Below are 20,000 nucleotides of genomic sequence, written 5' to 3' on the forward strand. Positions count from 1 at the left end.
CCTGTGCCTAGTCCTGCAGGCCACCCCGGACTCTTGGAGAACGGATCAGAGCAGATCGTTCTCTCGGGGACCCTTGAGGTCGTCCGTGAAGAGACTCTGTTTGAAACCGTCGAGAGCCCGAACCAAGAACACGTGACTGACATGAACGACAAACTCAACGAAGACCTCAACAGAGAAAGTGCCGACTTGATCCAGAAAGCCCCAGACCAGGAAAACTTAAGCGAGGAATCCGTGGATGTCCTGAGCGAGAACATGAAACAGGAACCTGACCTGATTCAGAAAACCCCAGACCAAACAAACACGAAGGAAACATCCGTTGATTTCCTGAGCGAGAACATGAAACAGAAACCTGACCTGATTCAGAAAATCCCAGACCAAACAAACACGATGGAAGAATCCGTTGACGACCTGAGCAGCGACAATTTGAACCAGGAATCGACCAAAACAGACGCTGACCAGATTCACACCTCCGCAGAGCAGATTACCTCAAATGATAATTCCTTCGAAGAAAAACCTGCACATTGCAAGATGGAACCTCTCGACGTTGGCGACACCGAAGATTCAAAAGGGGAATCTGGCGAAGTGAATGGTTGCCTTCAGCAAACATCAGATGACGTCATCGACAGCCAGAACCGTGATGACGTCATCCAGCAGACGTCAGAGAGGGAAGGGAACGGCGGTGATGGTATGGGGATGGAGGGTGTAGCTGCAGTGGAAGATGAAGTACCACTGGACTGGAAGGATGTGGAGGAGGCTGCAGTAGGCGGAACAGAGGCGGCGTTGGTAAGCAATTGTTTTTTGTTTTTGTTTTGTTTTGTTTTTTTTCTTCATTGTGAAGTTATGGTCTACGTTTACATTCGGAGGACGCACACACACACACACACACACACACACACACACACACACACACACACACACACACACACTCGCGCACACACACTTGCTAGCATGTGCGCATAAGGCACACATGAATAATCTTTCTTCTTCTCGCACACACAAAAACACACGCCCGCATGCACACACATGCGCGTGCGCACACACACACACACACACACACACACACACTTGCGAGCATGGCACACATGAATAATCTTTCTTCTTCTCGCACACACAAAAACACACGCCCGCATGCACACACATGCGCGCGCACACACACACACACACACACACACACACACACACACACACACACTTGCGAGCATGAGGCACGCTTTAATTTTCATTCTTCTTCTTTTTCTTCCTTTTTCTTCTTCTTTTTCTTCTTCTCCTCCTCCTCCTCCTCCTCCCACTTCTTTCTTTTTTGTGCGTGCGTGTGCGAACGGTGGTGTTTGTGTATGCGTGCGTACGTGTTTCTTTCTTTGGTTTATTTGCATGCGTGTGTGCAGTAGGTACGCTCGACCGTTCGTGCATGCACCGGGCTATCTGCCTTGCATTGTTTTTGATTTGAAACTTGTTTGTCACGATCTGGTCATTTGAACAACAAAACCCCAGATACGTGTATTTATAAACAACTGCACTTATACACTGAATTTGTCGTTGCTAACTAACTGTGTTGTACAATCTAACAAAACTTTAAGACCGCACACGTTCACATGTTCTTTCTCTTTCTCTCTCTCTCTCTCTCTCTCTCTCTCTCTCTCTCTCTCTCTTATTATAATGGTTTGTTATAAAATGAAAGTATGCTGATGCATTCACCCATGTCATAAGGACCTCATGACCAATAACATTAAAGTGTCAAAGCGTCAAGCGTCTCTCCCTCACTCTCTCTCTTCCCCCCCCCCCCCCCGCCCCCCCCCTCTCTCTCTCTCTCTCTCTCTCCATACACTAAGTACAGCTGCACCAGAGAAAAGAGAGTACATTGAAAAATATGTGTGGAAAAATGAATTTGCGTCTGGTTTTGTTGATAAGTTAAAGTCACATGAGATATGTCTGGAATTGTCACATGCTACAGATTTGGTTGATATTAATGTTAATGAGGCACTTGTAATCTTTAACAACACAATAAAGCAAGCGGCAGATTGTATGAAACAGCAAATATGTGTAAATAGAAATATACGGCAAAATAAATGGTTTGATACTGAATGTAGATGTGTTAGACAAAAAGTGCGTAGTTTGTTGGGAAAATTTAACAGAACATTGGATGCTGTTGACAGGGATTTATTCTGTGTAGCACGAAGGGAATACAAAAATATGCTACTTAGAAAGAAAAGGTTGTATAATAACTCATTGTTGAAACAGATTATTACTTCTGTTGACAGCCAGCAAGATTTTTGGGAAAATGTTCGGGGTTTATTGAGTAAACGAGTCTTTGCCAAGAACAGTATCACAATGGAGGAATGGTATAACCATTTTAAAAGAATATTGGAAAAAGAAAGTAATACTGATTGTAGTGCTCAGGAAAATGAAATGTCACGTGATGATGAACATATTATGACAATGGAAGATCAGAACACGGCCTTTTTAGATCGGACTATCACCAAAGAAGAAGTATTGTCAGCAATAAGAAAGTTAAAAAATGGGAAAACCGCTGGACCGGACGGAATGATTGGTGAATTTTATAAGAACTTTGGTGAACCTGCCATCACTTTTCTTGTCAAGTTGTTTAATGTTTTGTTTGACCAGGGAATCTATCCTGAAAACTGGTCAGAGTCAATTATCATTCCTCTCTTTAAAAAAGGTGAACGAAATGAGCCGAATAACTATAGAGGGATATCATTATGTGATATAGCAAGTAAACTATATGGTTCCATTATTAACGAAAGATTAACTGAATGGATAACATTGAACAACGTGACAAGTGAATACCAAGCTGGATTTAAGAAGGGTTACAGTACTGTTGATCATATGTTCACTTTAATGGCAGCTGTTCAAAAGCAGTTTGCACATAATCGAAAATTATACGTTGCTTTTATAGACTTCGAAAAAGCCTTTGATTCAGTAGCAAGAAAACTTTTATGGCCGATTCTTACAAAAAATGGAATAAAAGGTAAACTTTATTGCTGTATTAAAAGTATGTACGAGGATGTTAAAGCTAAAATAAGATGTGGTGCTAAATTTAGCGAGTATATCAGATGTACACAGGGGGTTAAACAGGGTGATGTTTGTAGTCCTGTTTTATTTTCTTTGTTTATCAATGAATTAGCCCTAGAAATTATAGAAAATGGTAGACATGGTGTTACTTTCGATTTGATAGAGTTATTCATATTGTTGTTTGCAGATGATATTGTTTTATTGTCTGAAACTGTAGTTGGTTTACAAAACCAGTTAAACAATTTACACAAAGCAGCAAACAGGTTGGAGCTTAAAGTAAATATGGATAAAACAAATGTAGTGGTTTTCAGAAAGGGTGGGTATTTAGCTGCATATGAACGATGGTATTTGGGGAATCTTCAGATTTCTGTCATAAATACTTATCAGTATCTTGGTTTATTCTTTTCCACAAAACTTAGTTTTACGTTTGCTTGTCGAAACCTTGTTAGTAAAGGGAAACGAGCGGTCGTGAGCATATTACAATTATTATATAAGTTTGAAAGTAATTCTGTTAGATTGTTTTTTAAATTGTTTGATGTTCAAGCCCAGCCTATAGTACAGTACGGTGCTGAGATTTGGGGGTTGGATAAGGGGTACGAGATAGAAAAACTACATTTGTTTGCTATGAAGAGGTTTTTGCAGGTGGACAGAAGAACGCCAAATGACTTAGTTTACGGTGAGCTTGGTAGGTATCCGATTTATATTAATTCATATGTAAAATGTATTAGGTATTGGTTAAAACTGGTTCAAATGAATGAATGCAGATTGCCTGCTCAAGCTTATAAAGTGTTATTTGATTTGGATGCCAGGGGAAGGGTAACATGGGTGACTAGCATTCGAAAATGTTTATGTAGTAATGGTTTTGCATTTGTATGGCTTAATCAAGGGGTTGGATGTGTTCATGATTTTCTTGTTTGCTTTAAACAGCGTATGGTTGACTGTAGATGGCAGGGGTGGAACGACCATGTACAAAATAGTGAAAGATTTTCTTTGTTCAGATTGTTTAAAAGGAATCATTTCACAGAACCATATTTAGCAAAAAATATTAACCGAGTCATCAGATCTGCTTTAACAAGGTTTCGTTTTGGTGTATCTGATATCAACGTACATAGTAAAAGACACAAGCCCAGCACTGTAAACGATATGGTATGTCCGTTATGTAGATCTGCAAAAGAAGATGAAGTCCATTTCGTATTATGTTGTCCTGTATTAGATGATTTGAGACAAATATATATTCCATTGAGATATTATAACAGACCAAGTAAGTTTCGGTTAGTATTACTTCTGTCTTCTACAAATGATAACGTTTTTTCGAATCTTGCCATATTTATCTATAAGTCATTAAAACGACGGAGTTTCATGATTGGTTAAAGAGAACAGAGCTCTGAGCATACACGTTGTAAGATTATATTCATATGCAAATCTATTCTTACAAAATATGTAATCACCCCTTCAAATGGGGCCATGGCCTTATTGAATAAACTTTCGTTTCGTTTCGTTTCTCTCCATACACCGCCCACTCTCCTTCCTCCTTACCTCCCACATTCGCCCTACCTCTTTTAAAATGATGTTTACATGTACCAAACTTAATGCACAGTGGGTGGTACACAAACCGAAATCGTATACGCCTCGCGTCGCCTCATAAAAAAACAACCAAATGCTTCAGCAAAGTTTTATCGGACGCCATGTATGACCGCGTTGTGATCGCCTGTGCGGGACAAGCATTCGTTTCTATCAGTCGGACATCTGCTGGTCCCATGTACAAAGCCATATTTTACAAAATTGTTTCCTCACAAAATGTCTGGCCGTCATTCGGCAAGTACCCCCCCCCCCCCCCTCCCCCCCCGACCCCCTCCCCCAACGCCCACCACCCCTCCTCCCCTGTAATTTGCCGTCAAAACGAAAACACTAACATGATCATTTGTGCCGTTCTTCCAGACTGAATGAGAGCGTTACTTTTTTTGGCACTTAGCCTATTGTTGTGCTCCCTCTCTCTGTCTCTCTCTGTCTCTGTCTCTCTCTCTCTCTGTGAGTCTGTCTCTCTCTCTCTGTCTCTCTCTCTCTGTCTCTCTCTCTCTCTCTCTCTGGAGAGTTATTCTGTGAAATCGTCGCCGTTGGGGGGTGGCATTACCCCAGCGGTTCTGTGGCCCGTAAAATAACCGGTCTGTTTTTGTTCATGTTTTGCTTCTGGGGGACAAGAAACTTTGTTTCGTGCGGCTGGCAGCACGCGCGCATGCTTGCTGCCTCATACGTGACATTAAATTATACTATAGTCACACACACACACACACACACACACACACACACACACACACACACACAATGTCTGAATCATGTTTTGAAATAACCCTATTTAGATTACTCGGCCCCCGTTTAGTGCTTCATGTTGCACAAAAAATGGGGTGGGGATGGGGGGTTAGGGGGCCGAGAGACATTGGAGGATTGGGGAAGGGGCCGAGGGGTCTCTTATATTTCCAAAACATTTCACGTAGAACATTGTGATCGTATATATGGTGGGTAACATCATTTGTGTGGGGCTGTTACATACACCCAGCGGGCACAAAATAAACCCACTGACATTGGTTTTTTTTTTTAATAGGTTTTTTGGTTTTTGTTTGTTTTTGGTTTTGTTGTTGGTTTGATTTTGGTTTGCTTTTTCTTTCTGTCGATCAGTTTATGTATTACTACTATTATTGTATCATGTGCGCTAGTTATCCAAACACCCAACGGGTACAAAATAAACCCACTGACTATGTTTTGTATACATGTTCCTTTTTTCTTTTTTTTAAAATTCCTGTCACGCAGCATATACATGTATCATTGTAATTTGTATCATGTGCACCAGTTCATTTACCCAGTTGGATCGTGTGTGCTTTGGGTGCTGTTACGCGGCAGTATTCTTCCAGTTCTGTGGCCAGGGGTCATTATTTGCATGTCCTGACTTCCGGCTCAAAACGCTTCATGAATATTGCATGTCACGCGAGCTTTCCGAGGCCAGCCCGTTTGCAGTTGGTTCGTGCCGTGGTTTGATTTACACAGCTCCACCCTGGCGTGTTATGCTGCTTGTTCATAGTGTGTGTGTGTGTGTGTGTGTGTGTATGTACATTGTGTGTGTGTGTACATTGTGTGTGTATATATATTGTGTGTGTGTTCTTCAGTAAAACATCTGTCAAAATACTGTGATTTTAGACGATAAAAAAGTGAATGTTTTGTGTGTGTGTGTGTGTGTGTGTGTGTGTGTGTGTGTTATTTTGTCGCGTTGAACAAGTTGGGTTTCGTTTGTTGTCTCGACGTATCTCTCTCTTTTTTTTCTCTTTTTTTTCTTTTCTTTTTTTTTTTTTTTTTTTTTTTTGGTAATTGTCCAATGAAATAAAATTAAACTAAAAGACAAGTAAAACATCAGTATCATACAGTCAGGCTCATGACCGTTCATTTGTTCATAAACCAGCTGCTGTTGACTCAACATTGGTTGTAAATGTAAGTCACATTGAGCATAAAAACTCTGTACTTTAACTGATTCAACTTTCTTTTTTTTTCAGATTATATTTAAATTGTAATAATAGTACCCTTTTGTAATATATTATGTTCTTTTACACACACACACACACACACACACACACACACACACACACAGAGAGAGAGAGAGAGAGAGAGAGAGAGAGAGAGAGAGAGATGAAGAAGAATTCATTGACAGTCTGCTGTTTGAAAAGAGAAGAGAATCCATGTGAGAACGACGTTCAAGCCGCGGATAAAAGCGGATTTTCTCCCTTTCATTTCGACTTGGTCTTTACACCATTTCAGCACACACCCAAAACACAGACTGTTCAAACACACACACACACACACACACACACACACACACAATTTTTTTTTTCCAGGAACAACTTCAACAAGTCTGAAAACGGCTTAGAACAGTCCTTTCCTGTAAAGGAGTGAATAGTGAAGGGTGTAGAACTTTAGTTCTGTATGGACTCAGACGGATCGGAGACGTGATAAATGACGAACGGTGGAAAATCGAACACGATGACAACGATAATGATAAGAATGATTGTGAGATGAGGTAGCGATTAGAGTCATAGTGATAGTAATGATAAAAACGCTGCCCGCATAAACGCGCGCGCGCGCTTTCTGAACAACTGCTGTTCTCGGTTGTGAACCCGCTTGATAAGATTTTACAGTGTGTTGATAATGCTTCAGTCCAGAGGGCTTTAAAGCAAAATTTACAACGTGTTGAACACAACATGGCCGACAATATCGTAGACATAATGGTATGAATGACGTAACATACTAACAATACACAGCAATTACAATGTAGGTGTGCACTTGATAAGATACATCAGTTCGTCATTGTGTGATCGAAACAAATGCGCGAACGTTTTTCCCTTCCCTGTGCTTACTTTTATGTTGCTGGTTTTTTGGTAGGTTTGTTGTTTGGTTTTTGTTGTTGTTTTCTTCTGTGTTGGGGGGGGGGGGGTCTTGATTTCAGTCCCTCTTCCCCCTTTCAATCTCACACCCAATACACACCCGTGCGAATGCACCCATGCCACTGTGATACAGGCAAAATACACTTGCATGAATTCCCTGTTTTAGTGTTGAGATATTAGTGTCTACACATTGTACCTGAAGGTCAGTGCTCTCAACCCTGCTCCAGGTGATGCTGACACATGGTGACATACGAACACGGTGTCTGTTCCGTAATGAGGTGTTCGCGGCGGTGCCTGCCTTTTCTTTTGAAGAAAACTGTATCACATGGTAGTTTACGGCTTTTGAGTCAGAGGCAGGATGACTCAACTCCTTTGAAGTATTGTGACTGTTTTGTTTTGTATTTTGCAGTTAATTCACGTGGTACTGTGAGGATTTTTTAATTGGCCTGTTTTATCTTCTCACTCTCTCTCTCTTTCTTTTCCGACGTTTGTTTTTTTAACTGGACTGGGGTTTCGTTTGTTCGTCAGTTTTTTTGGTTTTTTTCTTCCCCCTATGAGATGAGTAATGACGAATCTCAATGTTTCACGGCGTTGTTTACAGTGTATGTGTGCCTGTGTGAGTCTGTGTCTGTCGACCTGTCTGTCTGTCTGTCTATCTGATTTTGTGTCTTTGTCTGTCCGTCTGCGTCTGTCTGTCTGATTGTGTGTGTGTGTGTCACTCACTGTGTGTGTTTGTGTGTGTGTGTGTGTGTATGCGTGCGTCGCATTGCCGCCTTTGTTTTGGCAAAGAACCATATATATGTGTGTGTGTGTGTGTGTGTCAAGTGCAGTGTTTTGAGTGGCGGTGCTTGTCAACTACGGTGCTTGAATTTTTACATGTACTGATGGTCTTGTGTACAATGCAGCGCGTACTGTACATGCAGTTGTTGGCCTGAATTGGCTGGAACGACCGTGAAGTGGACACGGGGCAGTGCTGTGATCATGGCGTGTGAGCGCACTTCATGAGAGATAACTTTAGGTCGGAGACAGAAGCAGACATGAGCAGGCATTATTTTGGGTGGAGAGGGAACATACCACGACTGCGACAGTGTCAGCGCTTTTATTTTATTTATTTATTTTTTTTAATCGTTTGCCCATGGTGCTAATTTGGTTGTTTTTGTCTTTTTATAACTCGTTTGTGAACTGAAAAATGAATAATACGCATTGTATACTGAATATTGTCTTCTATATTTTCGCGGTGTTGTTCCAAAATCACATTGAATTTTGTCTTCCATAATTATGCGGGTTTTTTTCCGCTCATTTTGTTTTTATCACCAGAGCAGCATGAAGACATCCAGTCGATTCATAAACCAACCATTCGGTCACTGGCATTGGTCGACCAAGGATAATTTGTGAAAGTTAACATGCGACGTGTCCATACTATCGTTTGCATACTAATTAGGGCTGAAGAAATTTAGCGACTAAGTGTGCGACTCACGTATACGTTCCGTGTGTAACACAGTGCTTGAACACTTTCACCTTGAATGGGTGGAAGTGTCAGTACGTCATCGCCCGTTTCAACAACATGTATTGTCCATATACTAACTAGGTTCGCAGAAAAGGGGCCGTTATTTATGAGGCGCACGTATACGTTCCGTATGAAAGGGAATGCTGTCCACGTTGACACGTACCAGTGTCTGATGTAACGCCGTAATGACTGAGCGTGCTGATGTGTTGTAATGGATGAGATGAATGCTGAGAAGTAATGCTAATTATATGCTGCAGTGTCCGTGATGGTCAATGGCAGTGATGGCAGTATGACTGATCAGCATTGCGGTGGGGGGAAAAGTTAGAGAAAACAACAAAACTGGGATGAACTATGTAACTGATTTGGCACGTGGTGGTCTGCATAACACTCTCCGACCAGCGGCGACAATGTCCCTGGTACAATCCAGCCAAAAGATATGTTCCTCTGTGTCTCCCCCGCTCTCTCACTCTCATTTCTTGTACGCGCCCCTGTGAGTGTGCGTGTGCGTACGTGCGCGCGCGCGTGTGTGTGTGTGCGTGTGCGTGCGTGCGTGCGCGCGTGTGTGTGTGTGTACTTACAGTTTACATCACAGATTCACACTCTCTTGCTTATGCGAGCGTGCACACACATACACACATCCGTATGCGTGCATGCATGTGAACATATAAAATTTCCGTGCGCGCGCGCACACACACACACACACACACACACACACACACACACACACACACACACACACACGCACACACACAGAGTTGTCGATCTCACACACACACACACACACACACACACACACACACACACACACACACACAGAGTTGTAGATCTCTCCCTCACTCTCTCTGTTTCTCTCTCTCCCCATCTCTCTCTGTTTCCCCCTCTTCCATTCACGCACTCAGTTCACGTCACAGCCTCGATTTCCAGACCGCATGGACAGAGCCAGTCACCCGTCGTGTCGCTACATTATGTGCACCGTATACCAGCGACAGCCAAATACTGACTAGGCACACACATTGACACTGAGGATTGACCCACATATTTCCTGTGTGTTCCACTGTTTTTTCTCTTGACTTATTCTGCTGACTCAGGGTGGATACGTACTAGTTCAAATCGATTTCTACTCAAGAGGTTTATCGTTGTATTATTGGAAAATTGGCAGTATGTCTTTCCCTCATACAGACAGATCTGATGCTTAACAGTATACTTTTTGAATGTGATACTGTGAACTTACACGATATCATTGCTTTTTAATTGTAGGATTCGGGAAATCTGTATAATGTCCTCACTGTTGAATGTCTTGTCAATTATCTTCTTGTTTCCTGTTGTTGTTTTTGTGTATGTCAATGTGAAATCGTGTCTGTTCTGTTCAAGTTCTTTTTTGTATCAATATATAATTATTATGAATAAAAGAGTATTAAGAATATTAATTTCTTCAAATTAAGAAAAGGGGGTGAAATAAAATTTGAAAATGGGGCTCATGAGTATTATTTTGTGTGTCAGTTTTCCAGTGGGTCATCAAGGATTTAAGTATCCTTTAGTTTGTCCTCATGGGAAAGCACCTGGCAATGACGAACCTTGGTCATTTGAGTTGGCTACATCATTTCTGGATAAACTTTATTCATTCAGTACCTGGATTTTATTTTAAGATGGTAATTTGAAAAAAGAGAGAGAGATAGGGACAGAGAGAAAGAGAGACTGACCCAGAGAGAGAGACAGAGAGAGTTTCCCCCAAAACTCTTTCGGATTAGTATGGCTATAATCGGCAGCCGGTTGTGTGTGTCTTGCCTGCCAAATACAGTTGACGTTTATAACGGATGTAGCCTCCAGTGCCAACAAAGCTTGCAATGAACGGTAGCAATCTATCAGGCCTTCGATGAAGCCAGCTAGAGAAATCACTAAGCCAAGTGCTAACCCGCCTGAGCTCTTTAACTCTGAAAGACCGGTGCTTGAGGCTGTGGCATTAGAGTCTCAAAATATTTCCAGCTTTAACATTGTTTTGGGACTTCGAGACCCTATGGCCAAATTCATTCGTCAATAGAAATGGATGTTCGTGCGTGTGTTTCTGCATCCGCGTTGAATATGTGTGGGCAGGGAAGGGGACTGGTGTGTGTGTGTGTGTACAAATATCTCATTCTCTTACTGGTCTTAACCTCGTTTTTAAAATGGTTAGCAATTAGGTGTAAGATCGTCATTTTCAAAATAATTTTGCAGGCAGATCCTATGAGGTGTGTAAATATGCGCATAGATGTATGTATAGGAACAATATATTGTTTATTGTTGTCATAGATTTGTTGATGTATCTATTTTAGATATTTAATTTAAAAAAATGTTAATAAACTTTGAATTTATTATATATGGATAGTGTGTGTGTGTGTGTGTGTGTGTCTTTTTTAATCGTTTGTTGTTAATTTTATTTATCTCAGTTTATTCTACCTTTCATTCATGCCTCGCTTTCATTCTTCTTTTGCTTCTCCTCCTCCTCTTCATCCTCCTTTTCCTTCTTCTCCTCCTTCTTCTTTTCATTCTCCTTCTTTTGACATATGCAAGGGACCATGCACGACAACCCAGCAGCTGACCTGTGGGAATGGTGTGCAAGGTGTGAAGAAGTGCACCACAAGTCGTTAAAGAGGGTGGAGCAGTGGCCATGGTCCACTGGCTCAAGTGGAAGCTTCTGTGCAGTGACGTAGAGCTCTATACCTACCTGCATGTGGGCAAAGGGAGGGGCGGGGGGGGGGGGGGGGGGGGGGGGGGGGGGGGGGGGGGGGGGAGTGGGGCTACCTACCGCTTACCGAGTGAAAATTCAAGTGCCAGAGATTCATGTGTGTGTGTGTGTGTGTGTGTAATAACATAGACATACTTCACATACAGACACCATGTGTGCATATACACCCACCTCCTTCCCACAACACATGCATGCACGCACGCGCACACAGACATGCATGCTCGCGCACGCATTGACAGACAGACAGAGATGGACAAGAATTGTATACAGTTTAACATGTACAAAATAGTTCACATTATTATGTGATAGAATAAATGGTACAGCACCTTGCCATTCAAATTATTCGGATTCACGTCAGAAAACGGTAAACATTCCGTTGACACTTTTTTCTACTTTAGTGTTAAAATGCATGTTTTAAACGTCGGAATTTACATTGTACAGCGCAATTATGCATGTTTTATATGGAAAGGCGCTTTATACATTATTGTTGTTGTTATTATTAGTATTATTGTTAGTAGTAGTAGTAGTATTTGTGTGTATGTGTGTGTGTGTTTGTTTGGGTTTTTTTATTTTTGTTTTGTGTTTTTTCGGAAATTGATAGCGCTTAAGTCCGTTCCTTAATCCTGTTGCAAAATAAATGACAATACGAAGACTAGGGTCTTCAGAGTCAACAAGCTACACTAATCGTGCAATTTGTCCCACTGATGTATGAGTACTTTGGTACCGTAGCACCATAAAAATGATACCTAAAAAAGTGGGCGCATCAATTGAAAATAAAGCTTTTTGAAAATTACGTCTCAAAGAAAGAGATGTTGGATCTTTTCTCCAGAAGTGAAAATGGAAACGTTCTTTGTTGGGATTCCAGCCTTGTACATGTGTCTCTAACAAGTATGTAGCCAGTTGGTTTGAAGCGAATTCACCAGAGGCATCTTGAGTGTGTACTTTCCGACCTCAGACATCTGTGTCTGTGTGTCTGTCTCTCTCCCTCTCAACACATCATAATTATTACCTTCACACCTCTTGCCCTGTCCGCGAACTATATCCACCCCGTATTTTGCGACACTCCGGCGTGAATCTGCGACTTGGGTATCCAGGGAGCGGAATGTCTCAGGAATGGTGCTTTGTTAAGAAAAAAAAGATTTCCAGGAGACAACACAGCGCCTAAGTGGATCGTTTTCGGATGGTTTACAAGGGTGGAAAGCCGAAGTCTCCGCGAGCTTTACAAGGGGTAGAAAAGCTGATGTCTTCACCCTCAGTCACTCAGTCGTAGTGGATGGCGGGTGGGAAGAAGGGAGGGGGCGAAGCGTTGCGGGGGGAGGGGGAGTGATGATCGTAAGGACAGAAAGCCTGTACCCTCGCAGGTAGATTGTTGGGGGTTGGAAGGGGGATCTTGGGTGGGGGTGGGGGTACCTTCTGGAATCCAAGTCCAGCCACCAAGTGACTAGGTGACGTACTAACCTCCCCCCTCCAGCCTCCCCCACCCCCCTTTACCCTTCCTTGGTTTTACCAACACATGCTACCCCATTCCACCCACCCCCGCAAAAGAAGACGGTCAGCAAGAATACGTGTACTTTTTTTTTTCTTTTTTTTTTTTAAAGTAGAAAGAAGATTGTGTGGCGAGGGGCCGGGAGGTACAGACTTCCATGGATGCAACCTTCCACCAGCCCTGTGTACGTACGTGTTGCTACGTACTTGGTTTAATTAGTGTTTTCCTGCCGTTTGTGAACCCATGCCTTTTCGCCTCAGCGCTAATGGCTGACCAGGCGTTGATGGCAAGGATCGGCGTCAGAGAGAGAGAGAGTGGGAGGAGGAGGAGGAGAAGCAGTGGGATGGGGTGGACGCAGGGGGTAGGGTGGGGGTGGGATGTTATATAAGAAGACTTGTGACCCTGAAATGTCCTCGTGACGCACTGAGGTCATGACCCTCGGGTCTTGTCTTCCCAGTCGGTGAAATCGGGGGGGGGGGGGGGGGGGGGATTGAAAGATCAAAGGAATCTTAGTTGTGACTTGAATTCTACCTTTTGTTGAAATATTATACGAAACTTACAAGTAAGTTGAAGTTGAAACGGAGTCCTGTCCAGCGTTGAAAGATTTAAAAAGGATTTTCCTGTAAGCTGAAGCTTAACCACAGTTTCAGTTTCAGTTTCTCAAGGAGGCGTCACTGCCTTTGGAAAAATCCATATATTCACAGCACCACAGCTGCTAGGCTATTGCCTGACCAGCAGCTTAACCCAACGCGAAAATAATGTCAACAGCACCCGGTGTTCCCAAGCTGCCACCCATCCAAGTACTCACCGGGGCCCCAACGTTGCTCAACGTCGATGATCAGACGAAAACCGATGTTTGGAACGTGGTATGGCCGTTGGTACGATAAACCGTTGTCCCCTCGTGTGCAGCACGCACTTGGCGCACCGAAAGACCCCATGGCATCGAAACTGTTGTCCTCTGGCAAAACTCTGTAGAAGAAATCTACTCTGATAGGTACACAAATATGTGCATGCATTCAAGGCCTGACTAATCGCGTTGGGTTCAGGCACCTGTGTAGCAGATGTGGTGTAGCGTGTATCATGGATTTGTCCGATCACAGTGACGCCTTCTTTAGAAACTGAATCTGAAACTGAAATTTAATCTAAAGGCCAAACGAGACAACCATAAGTTGAAAGAGTAAACGACACTTGACCGTAAATGGTGATTTAATCAGTCAGTGCTACCCAATATAAACAGATTAAACAAGCTGTATTGCTTCCAAAACGGAAACGTTGAAAATTGACGTCAGACTCGATCATTAACATTCAACAGATATCACGTGACATACAAGGATATCATCATAAAATAGTCCCACTTTGCTATATTTGTATTTGTATTTCTCTTTTAAATCACAGTAGATTTCTCTGTGTGAAATTCGGGCTGCTCTCCCCAGGGGGAGCGCGTCGCTACACTACAGCGCCACCCTTTTTTTTCTGCGTGCAGTTTTATTTGTTTTTCCTATCGAAGTGGATTTTTCTACAGAATTTTGCCAGGAACAACCCTTTTGTTGCCGTGGGCTAAATGCATGCTGCACACGGGACCTCGGTTTGTCGTCTCATCCAAATGACTAGCGTCCAGACCACCACTCAAGGTCTAGTGGAGGAGAAAATATCGGCGGCTGAGCCGTGATTCGAACGCGTCACCTCACGGCCATCACTCCACATACACAAATCGTGCGACATACAATCGTGAAGAAAAACAAGACAAAGCGCTGACAGTCTTTGATAACTGTGCGTACACTCCGCGAATCTGAACTTGGTCGGAAATGTGGATTTTAATGGCGGTTCTCTGTAAACAAGTGGAGATTATTATGTACGCATATATATATATATATATATATATATATATATATATATATATATATATATATATATACACACACACACACACTAAATTATGCTTTCTGCCAGCCGTTGTGATGAAGCGGGTTTGTGGCGGACTGATGACTGGAAGGACGCGAGTTCGAGCTCCACCAAAGATGGTGTGTGTGTGTGTTTGTTTTTTTGTTTGTTATTGTTGTTTTTTTGTTTTTGTTGTTGTTTTTTTTTGTTTGTTTGTTTTGTTCTTTTTGTTCTTTGTTGTTGTTGTTGTTGTTTTCTTCGGCCCGCGACTGCCAAAGCTGAATGTGCACTGGCCTCAAGTGAGAAGACAGGGACCACACAGTCGAGGGTCACTCACTTCACGAATTCGTCTTGTGATATGTTACTCGAATTACCTGACCACCACTGCAGGTGTGGGGGGTTATCTATCTGTCAGCCAGGTTGACGCCGGGGACGTATTATGTTCCAAGCTGCTGGCAAGGACGCCAAGAAGAGAAAGTATTCATCGAAGGTAAACAAGACGCAAATAAGGGAATGGGTAACGTCAGCATACCCGCACATTACCATGCTTGAGATGAGCAGGTATGTTAGACGCGTGGTAGAGTGGCTTTGTTTGTGTGAGGGCTTTTTGGTGGTCCGTCGACAACAGCAGCAGATGTTTGGATTGGTCGTGTGCTTGATTCTCTGCATCGCTGCTCGGCTGCTGAGCATCGATCTCAGGAGAAATTAACTGGACTGTGTGCTTGGCAGATCCTGAAATAACTTTCGTTTGTCCTTCAGTGACGCGACGGTTGTTGTTTATGGTGTGTGTGTGTGTGTGTGCTTGTCTGTCTGTGTATGCGTGTGTGTGTCTCTCTCTATATGTGTGCGTCTCTCTCTATGTGTGTGTATGCGTGTGTGTCTGTGTGTCTCAGTGTGTGTGCGTGTCTCTCTGTGTGAGTGTGTGTATAGTTTGACGTCTTTTCGCTGTCAGTGATATTAGACGAGAAAAACAAGGGAGGATGGGGGTTGGGAGATGACGCGTGGGTAAATGAGAAGACTGTAATGAGTAGTGGAAAACGAAGAGCTACGAAGGACTGACTGTACTAACAGTGAATTATAACATGAATTATAACAGTGAGTTAATCATCCATATAACAGTGAAAAGCATGCTTATCATAACAAAAAACGTGAACAGTCAAAGGTAGATACCAACTGGACTTTGAATCAAACATTCAGATTTTTTTTTTGAAGTAATGAATAATTATTCAAAACATCTCCTGTGGACAGATATGTGTTTGGTGGAAACCGGTCGGCTAGTTTTTGAAAGAACAGTTGTCTTGTTTTTGGACACTGGACAAGTTTCATTTTGGTGCCTTCTCACTGTGGAATTTTTGCAAATGAGAGGGCAGATCAGGCTGCCAGAAAGGCAGCGCGAAACAGCGAAGGCTCAATCCTCCTCAGGATTCCATGAGATCTACAGGAGTGTTATAGGTGTATTGAAAAAGTGTCAAGGTGATCGACATAAACATAGGATATAGACAGCCAGTATTACCGTCACTCAATGAAGACAGTTACATTAAAGCAACCCCAAGGCTTTCTTAAATGATTTATCTGTCTCCCAGTCAAGATCAGTTAGAAGTTTATTTCATCGATTCCGTTTGAATGCCCTTCGAACTGAATTTTGCAAAAAAATATACAGTGTCTGTGCAGAAAAGAAGTCAATGTCTACCACATACTGGTCCAGTGAGTGAGTGTGTGTGTGTGTGTGTGTGTGTGTGTGTGTGTGTGTGTCCATATGTAAAAAAGAGACAGACGGAAACGATCGCCACCGACTGACCCAGAAACAAACCCTGACCTATTCCTTTTTACGTGCACCTAGAACAAAAAGCAGAAAGAAAGAACAGCAAAAAAGAAAAAAAAGAAAGAAAAAAAAGAAGAAAGAACAACGCTAAAATAACAGAAGGAAAAGGGAAAAACAAATAACTGTGGAAAGATGCGTGCGGGCTGAGAGAGAGCCGTTGTCACCATCTCTCGGTCAGAAGTGACCACGGAGCCTTTTGTGTGCCTGTCAGCCAGGAGCCGTGGAGACAGACAGACAGACAGGACTGATGCCCGGAAGATAAACACACAGGAGGTCCCCACCCACCAACTACCTTCTCTCTTCCACGTGACGTTCACATTCTCACAAACGTTTGATTGGTTTTAACTTCTTCTTCTTTTTTTTTTTTTTCTTCTTTTTTTTTAATCGACGGGCGCAATAGCCGAGTGGTTCAAGCGTTGGACTTTCAATCTGAGGGTCCCGGGTTCGAATCACGGTAACGGCGCCTGGTGGGTAAAGGGTGGAGATTTTTCCGATCTTCCAGGTCAACATATGTGCAGACCTGCTTGTGCCTGAACCCCCTTTGTGTGTATACGCACGCAGAAGATCAAATACGCACGTTAAAGATCCTGTAACCCGTGTCAGTGTTCGGTGGGTAATGGAGACACGAAAATACCCAGCATGCATGAACCACGACAGAGTCATCGGCAAGTCGATGTTGGTCGTGTAACGGAAAGAAGAAGAAGAAACAAGACGAAATACAGCGTTCAATAAAGGAAAAGGAAAACGTGAGCAACAAACAAGCCTGAGCTGATACTGTGCTCATTCACGTGTCACATACGATCATCAAACGCAATGGCGAAAATACACGCAATATTTTTATAATGAAAACGTTTGGTTCGATATCCTTTGCTCAGTTTCAGCTTCAAGGAAGTGCCAATGCGTGCGGACTGATCCATATACGCTACACACCACATCTGCTATTAAAGAAAGGAGCAGATGCCTGATCTTCCCACATAAACCCAGCGCGCTGGTTAGGCCTTGAGTGATCATTGTCAGGAGAGAGAGAGTGTGTGTGTGTGTGTGTGCGTGTATGTATGTGCGTGTGTGTGTGTGTGCTTTGATATACAGGTAGATTTAAGTGTTGAATCCGATCAGTTTTCTTTGTACTTGAGTCAAGTACATGAATACTAAGAGAGCAGTGTGTCTGCTCTCCCTGTCTCTGTCTCTCTCTCTCTCTGTCTCTCTCTCTGTCTGTCTCTCTCTCTCTCTTGTTTGTTATTCTTAATTATTCATCACTTATTGCCACAATGTTTGAAGAGACCTTGAGAAAGTACCATGACACCGGAGATTAGAAAAGAGAGATAAACCACTTGCAGAAATTGCTGAAGCCAGGCAGCCTGCGCCGCGACACGCATTCATTATTCATGAGCTGCCTTTGCCCCGCCCAAACTAAAGGAAAGCGTCAGTCGAACGCAGTCTCCTGAGTGATTTTATAATTTGGATTACACCTTTTTTCCCTTTTCTGTTTGCTTCATCCCACACAGATGTCAAACTCAATTTTGTTGTGAATAACATTCCTAAATATTTATATGTATTGGTTACTTTTATTTCCCTATCACCACAGCACCATTTTTCACGAGTCAAAAGATGACTCCATTGCGGAAAAACTATAATATTGGTCTTATTGAGATTCACTGTTTGTTGTAGCCTGTCTGTTTCTTGCTTAAGGGCATTTAATTGATTTTGTAACCCTATGGGTGTGTCAGACAAGAGAACAACATCATCAGCAAATAGCATTAAGAGCAAATCTGTTGCGCCAGGTATCATTTGTATTCCATGTCTCCCCTTCTTTGATAACTCCACTGCCAATTCACCGATGAAAAAGGAAACAGCTGTGAGCTTAGCATACAACCTTGTTTAACCCCTCTTGGACACTGAAAAAAGTCTGAATAAATACCTTTGTCACGAACACATACAGTACAGAATCGTAGATGCTTTTAACAGCCATGTAAAACTCCCGAGAGAGACAGAGACAGAGACTTAGAGAGAGAGAGAGCACAATACAACGGTCTGCTCGGGCATCATGAAGCGTTCGTATATATATGAATTATATATATGATTATGTACATATAGATAGATTTAGATTTACATACTGATAGATCTATATGAAATTATGTATATATGTATTCATGTATGTATGTATGCATGTATAGACAGATGTTAGAAGAGAGACAGAGCTGAATATGTGTTTTATGTTTTGATATATAAATATTTTTGTTGTTGTTGAAGAAATGGTGATGTAAACCAGAAAGTGTGAAGAAAAAGTAGCGTTACGAAAACGCAGTTCAATAATTTATAACTGTCTCTCTCATGTGCAACATTGCGCTGGGTGAGGGGGGGGGGGGGGATTGGTGGTGGGGGGAGCTGCTTTATTTTCTTTTTATATTATCTACATTCAAGCAGATGCAAACGTGCTAAAAACCAGGTAAAAATGAATCGGTTTTCATTGTATACAGCGAATCTTACTACATGTGGGAAATTCCAGGCATAACTTAACTTTCGCTTTACTACAGTTCAGCGTCAGAACCGACCAGTTTCCTTCAGGTAGGGAAGGAGAGGGTGATTTACCCCCACCCTTCCGCACTGCGTGTGTGCCCCAAAACGGCTTCAGCACTGTTATAGACAGTAAGAAGGGGCCTGCCGCGAGTGGTTTATCTCTCTTTTCTAATCTCCGATGACACCCAGCAATGTTATTCCCCCGTTCGAGTTCTTCAATGGTGGGCCAAACTGTCGTTCACCCAAACATCGCCAGAAGCTGAACAGTTTCCATGCGATACCCTGGCCGCATTCCCGTGTTTGTCTCCATCAATAGGAAGTACTGAAACTGGACCACCCCATTCAACGGAATGGACTGCCAAGTCCCTGAGGGTCGCGAGGTGATATAACTGACAGGGGAGGGAATCCTCCTCCCTGTTGACAGTGAATGCCCATCACCCCACCGTCACCCTCCCTTTTGTTACCCCTTCTCCTCGCCCACCCTCCACCCTCTCTTCCCCCCCTCCCCTCCCCCAACCCCTCCACCCTCCCCGCCCCCCAGTCTCTGTCCGACCCCGTGTCCGACTTTATCATGTCTTCCAACCACCCCCATCCCTATTTCCACAGACACA

General features: G+C 42.8%; 1 protein-coding gene across 8 annotated transcripts in view; it reads left to right on the top strand.

Annotated features, from left to right (window-relative positions):
* The window catches only part of LOC143288432 (uncharacterized), a 106,236-nt gene that overhangs the window by 25,570 nt on the left and 60,666 nt on the right, over nucleotides 1-20,000 (top strand). For all 8 annotated transcript variants that reach the window (XM_076596909.1, XM_076596916.1, XM_076596915.1 and 5 more), the window contains one exon: nucleotides 1-783. This exon is cut by the window's left edge and continues 270 nt beyond it. In XM_076596909.1, coding sequence (XP_076453024.1) covers nucleotides 1-783 — 783 coding nt within the window. The remainder of the gene's footprint in view (nucleotides 784-20,000) is intronic.

Source organism: Babylonia areolata, chromosome 12 (genome assembly GCF_041734735.1).
Source record: "Babylonia areolata isolate BAREFJ2019XMU chromosome 12, ASM4173473v1, whole genome shotgun sequence".
NCBI classification, from domain to species: Eukaryota; Metazoa; Mollusca; class Gastropoda; order Neogastropoda; family Buccinidae; genus Babylonia; species Babylonia areolata.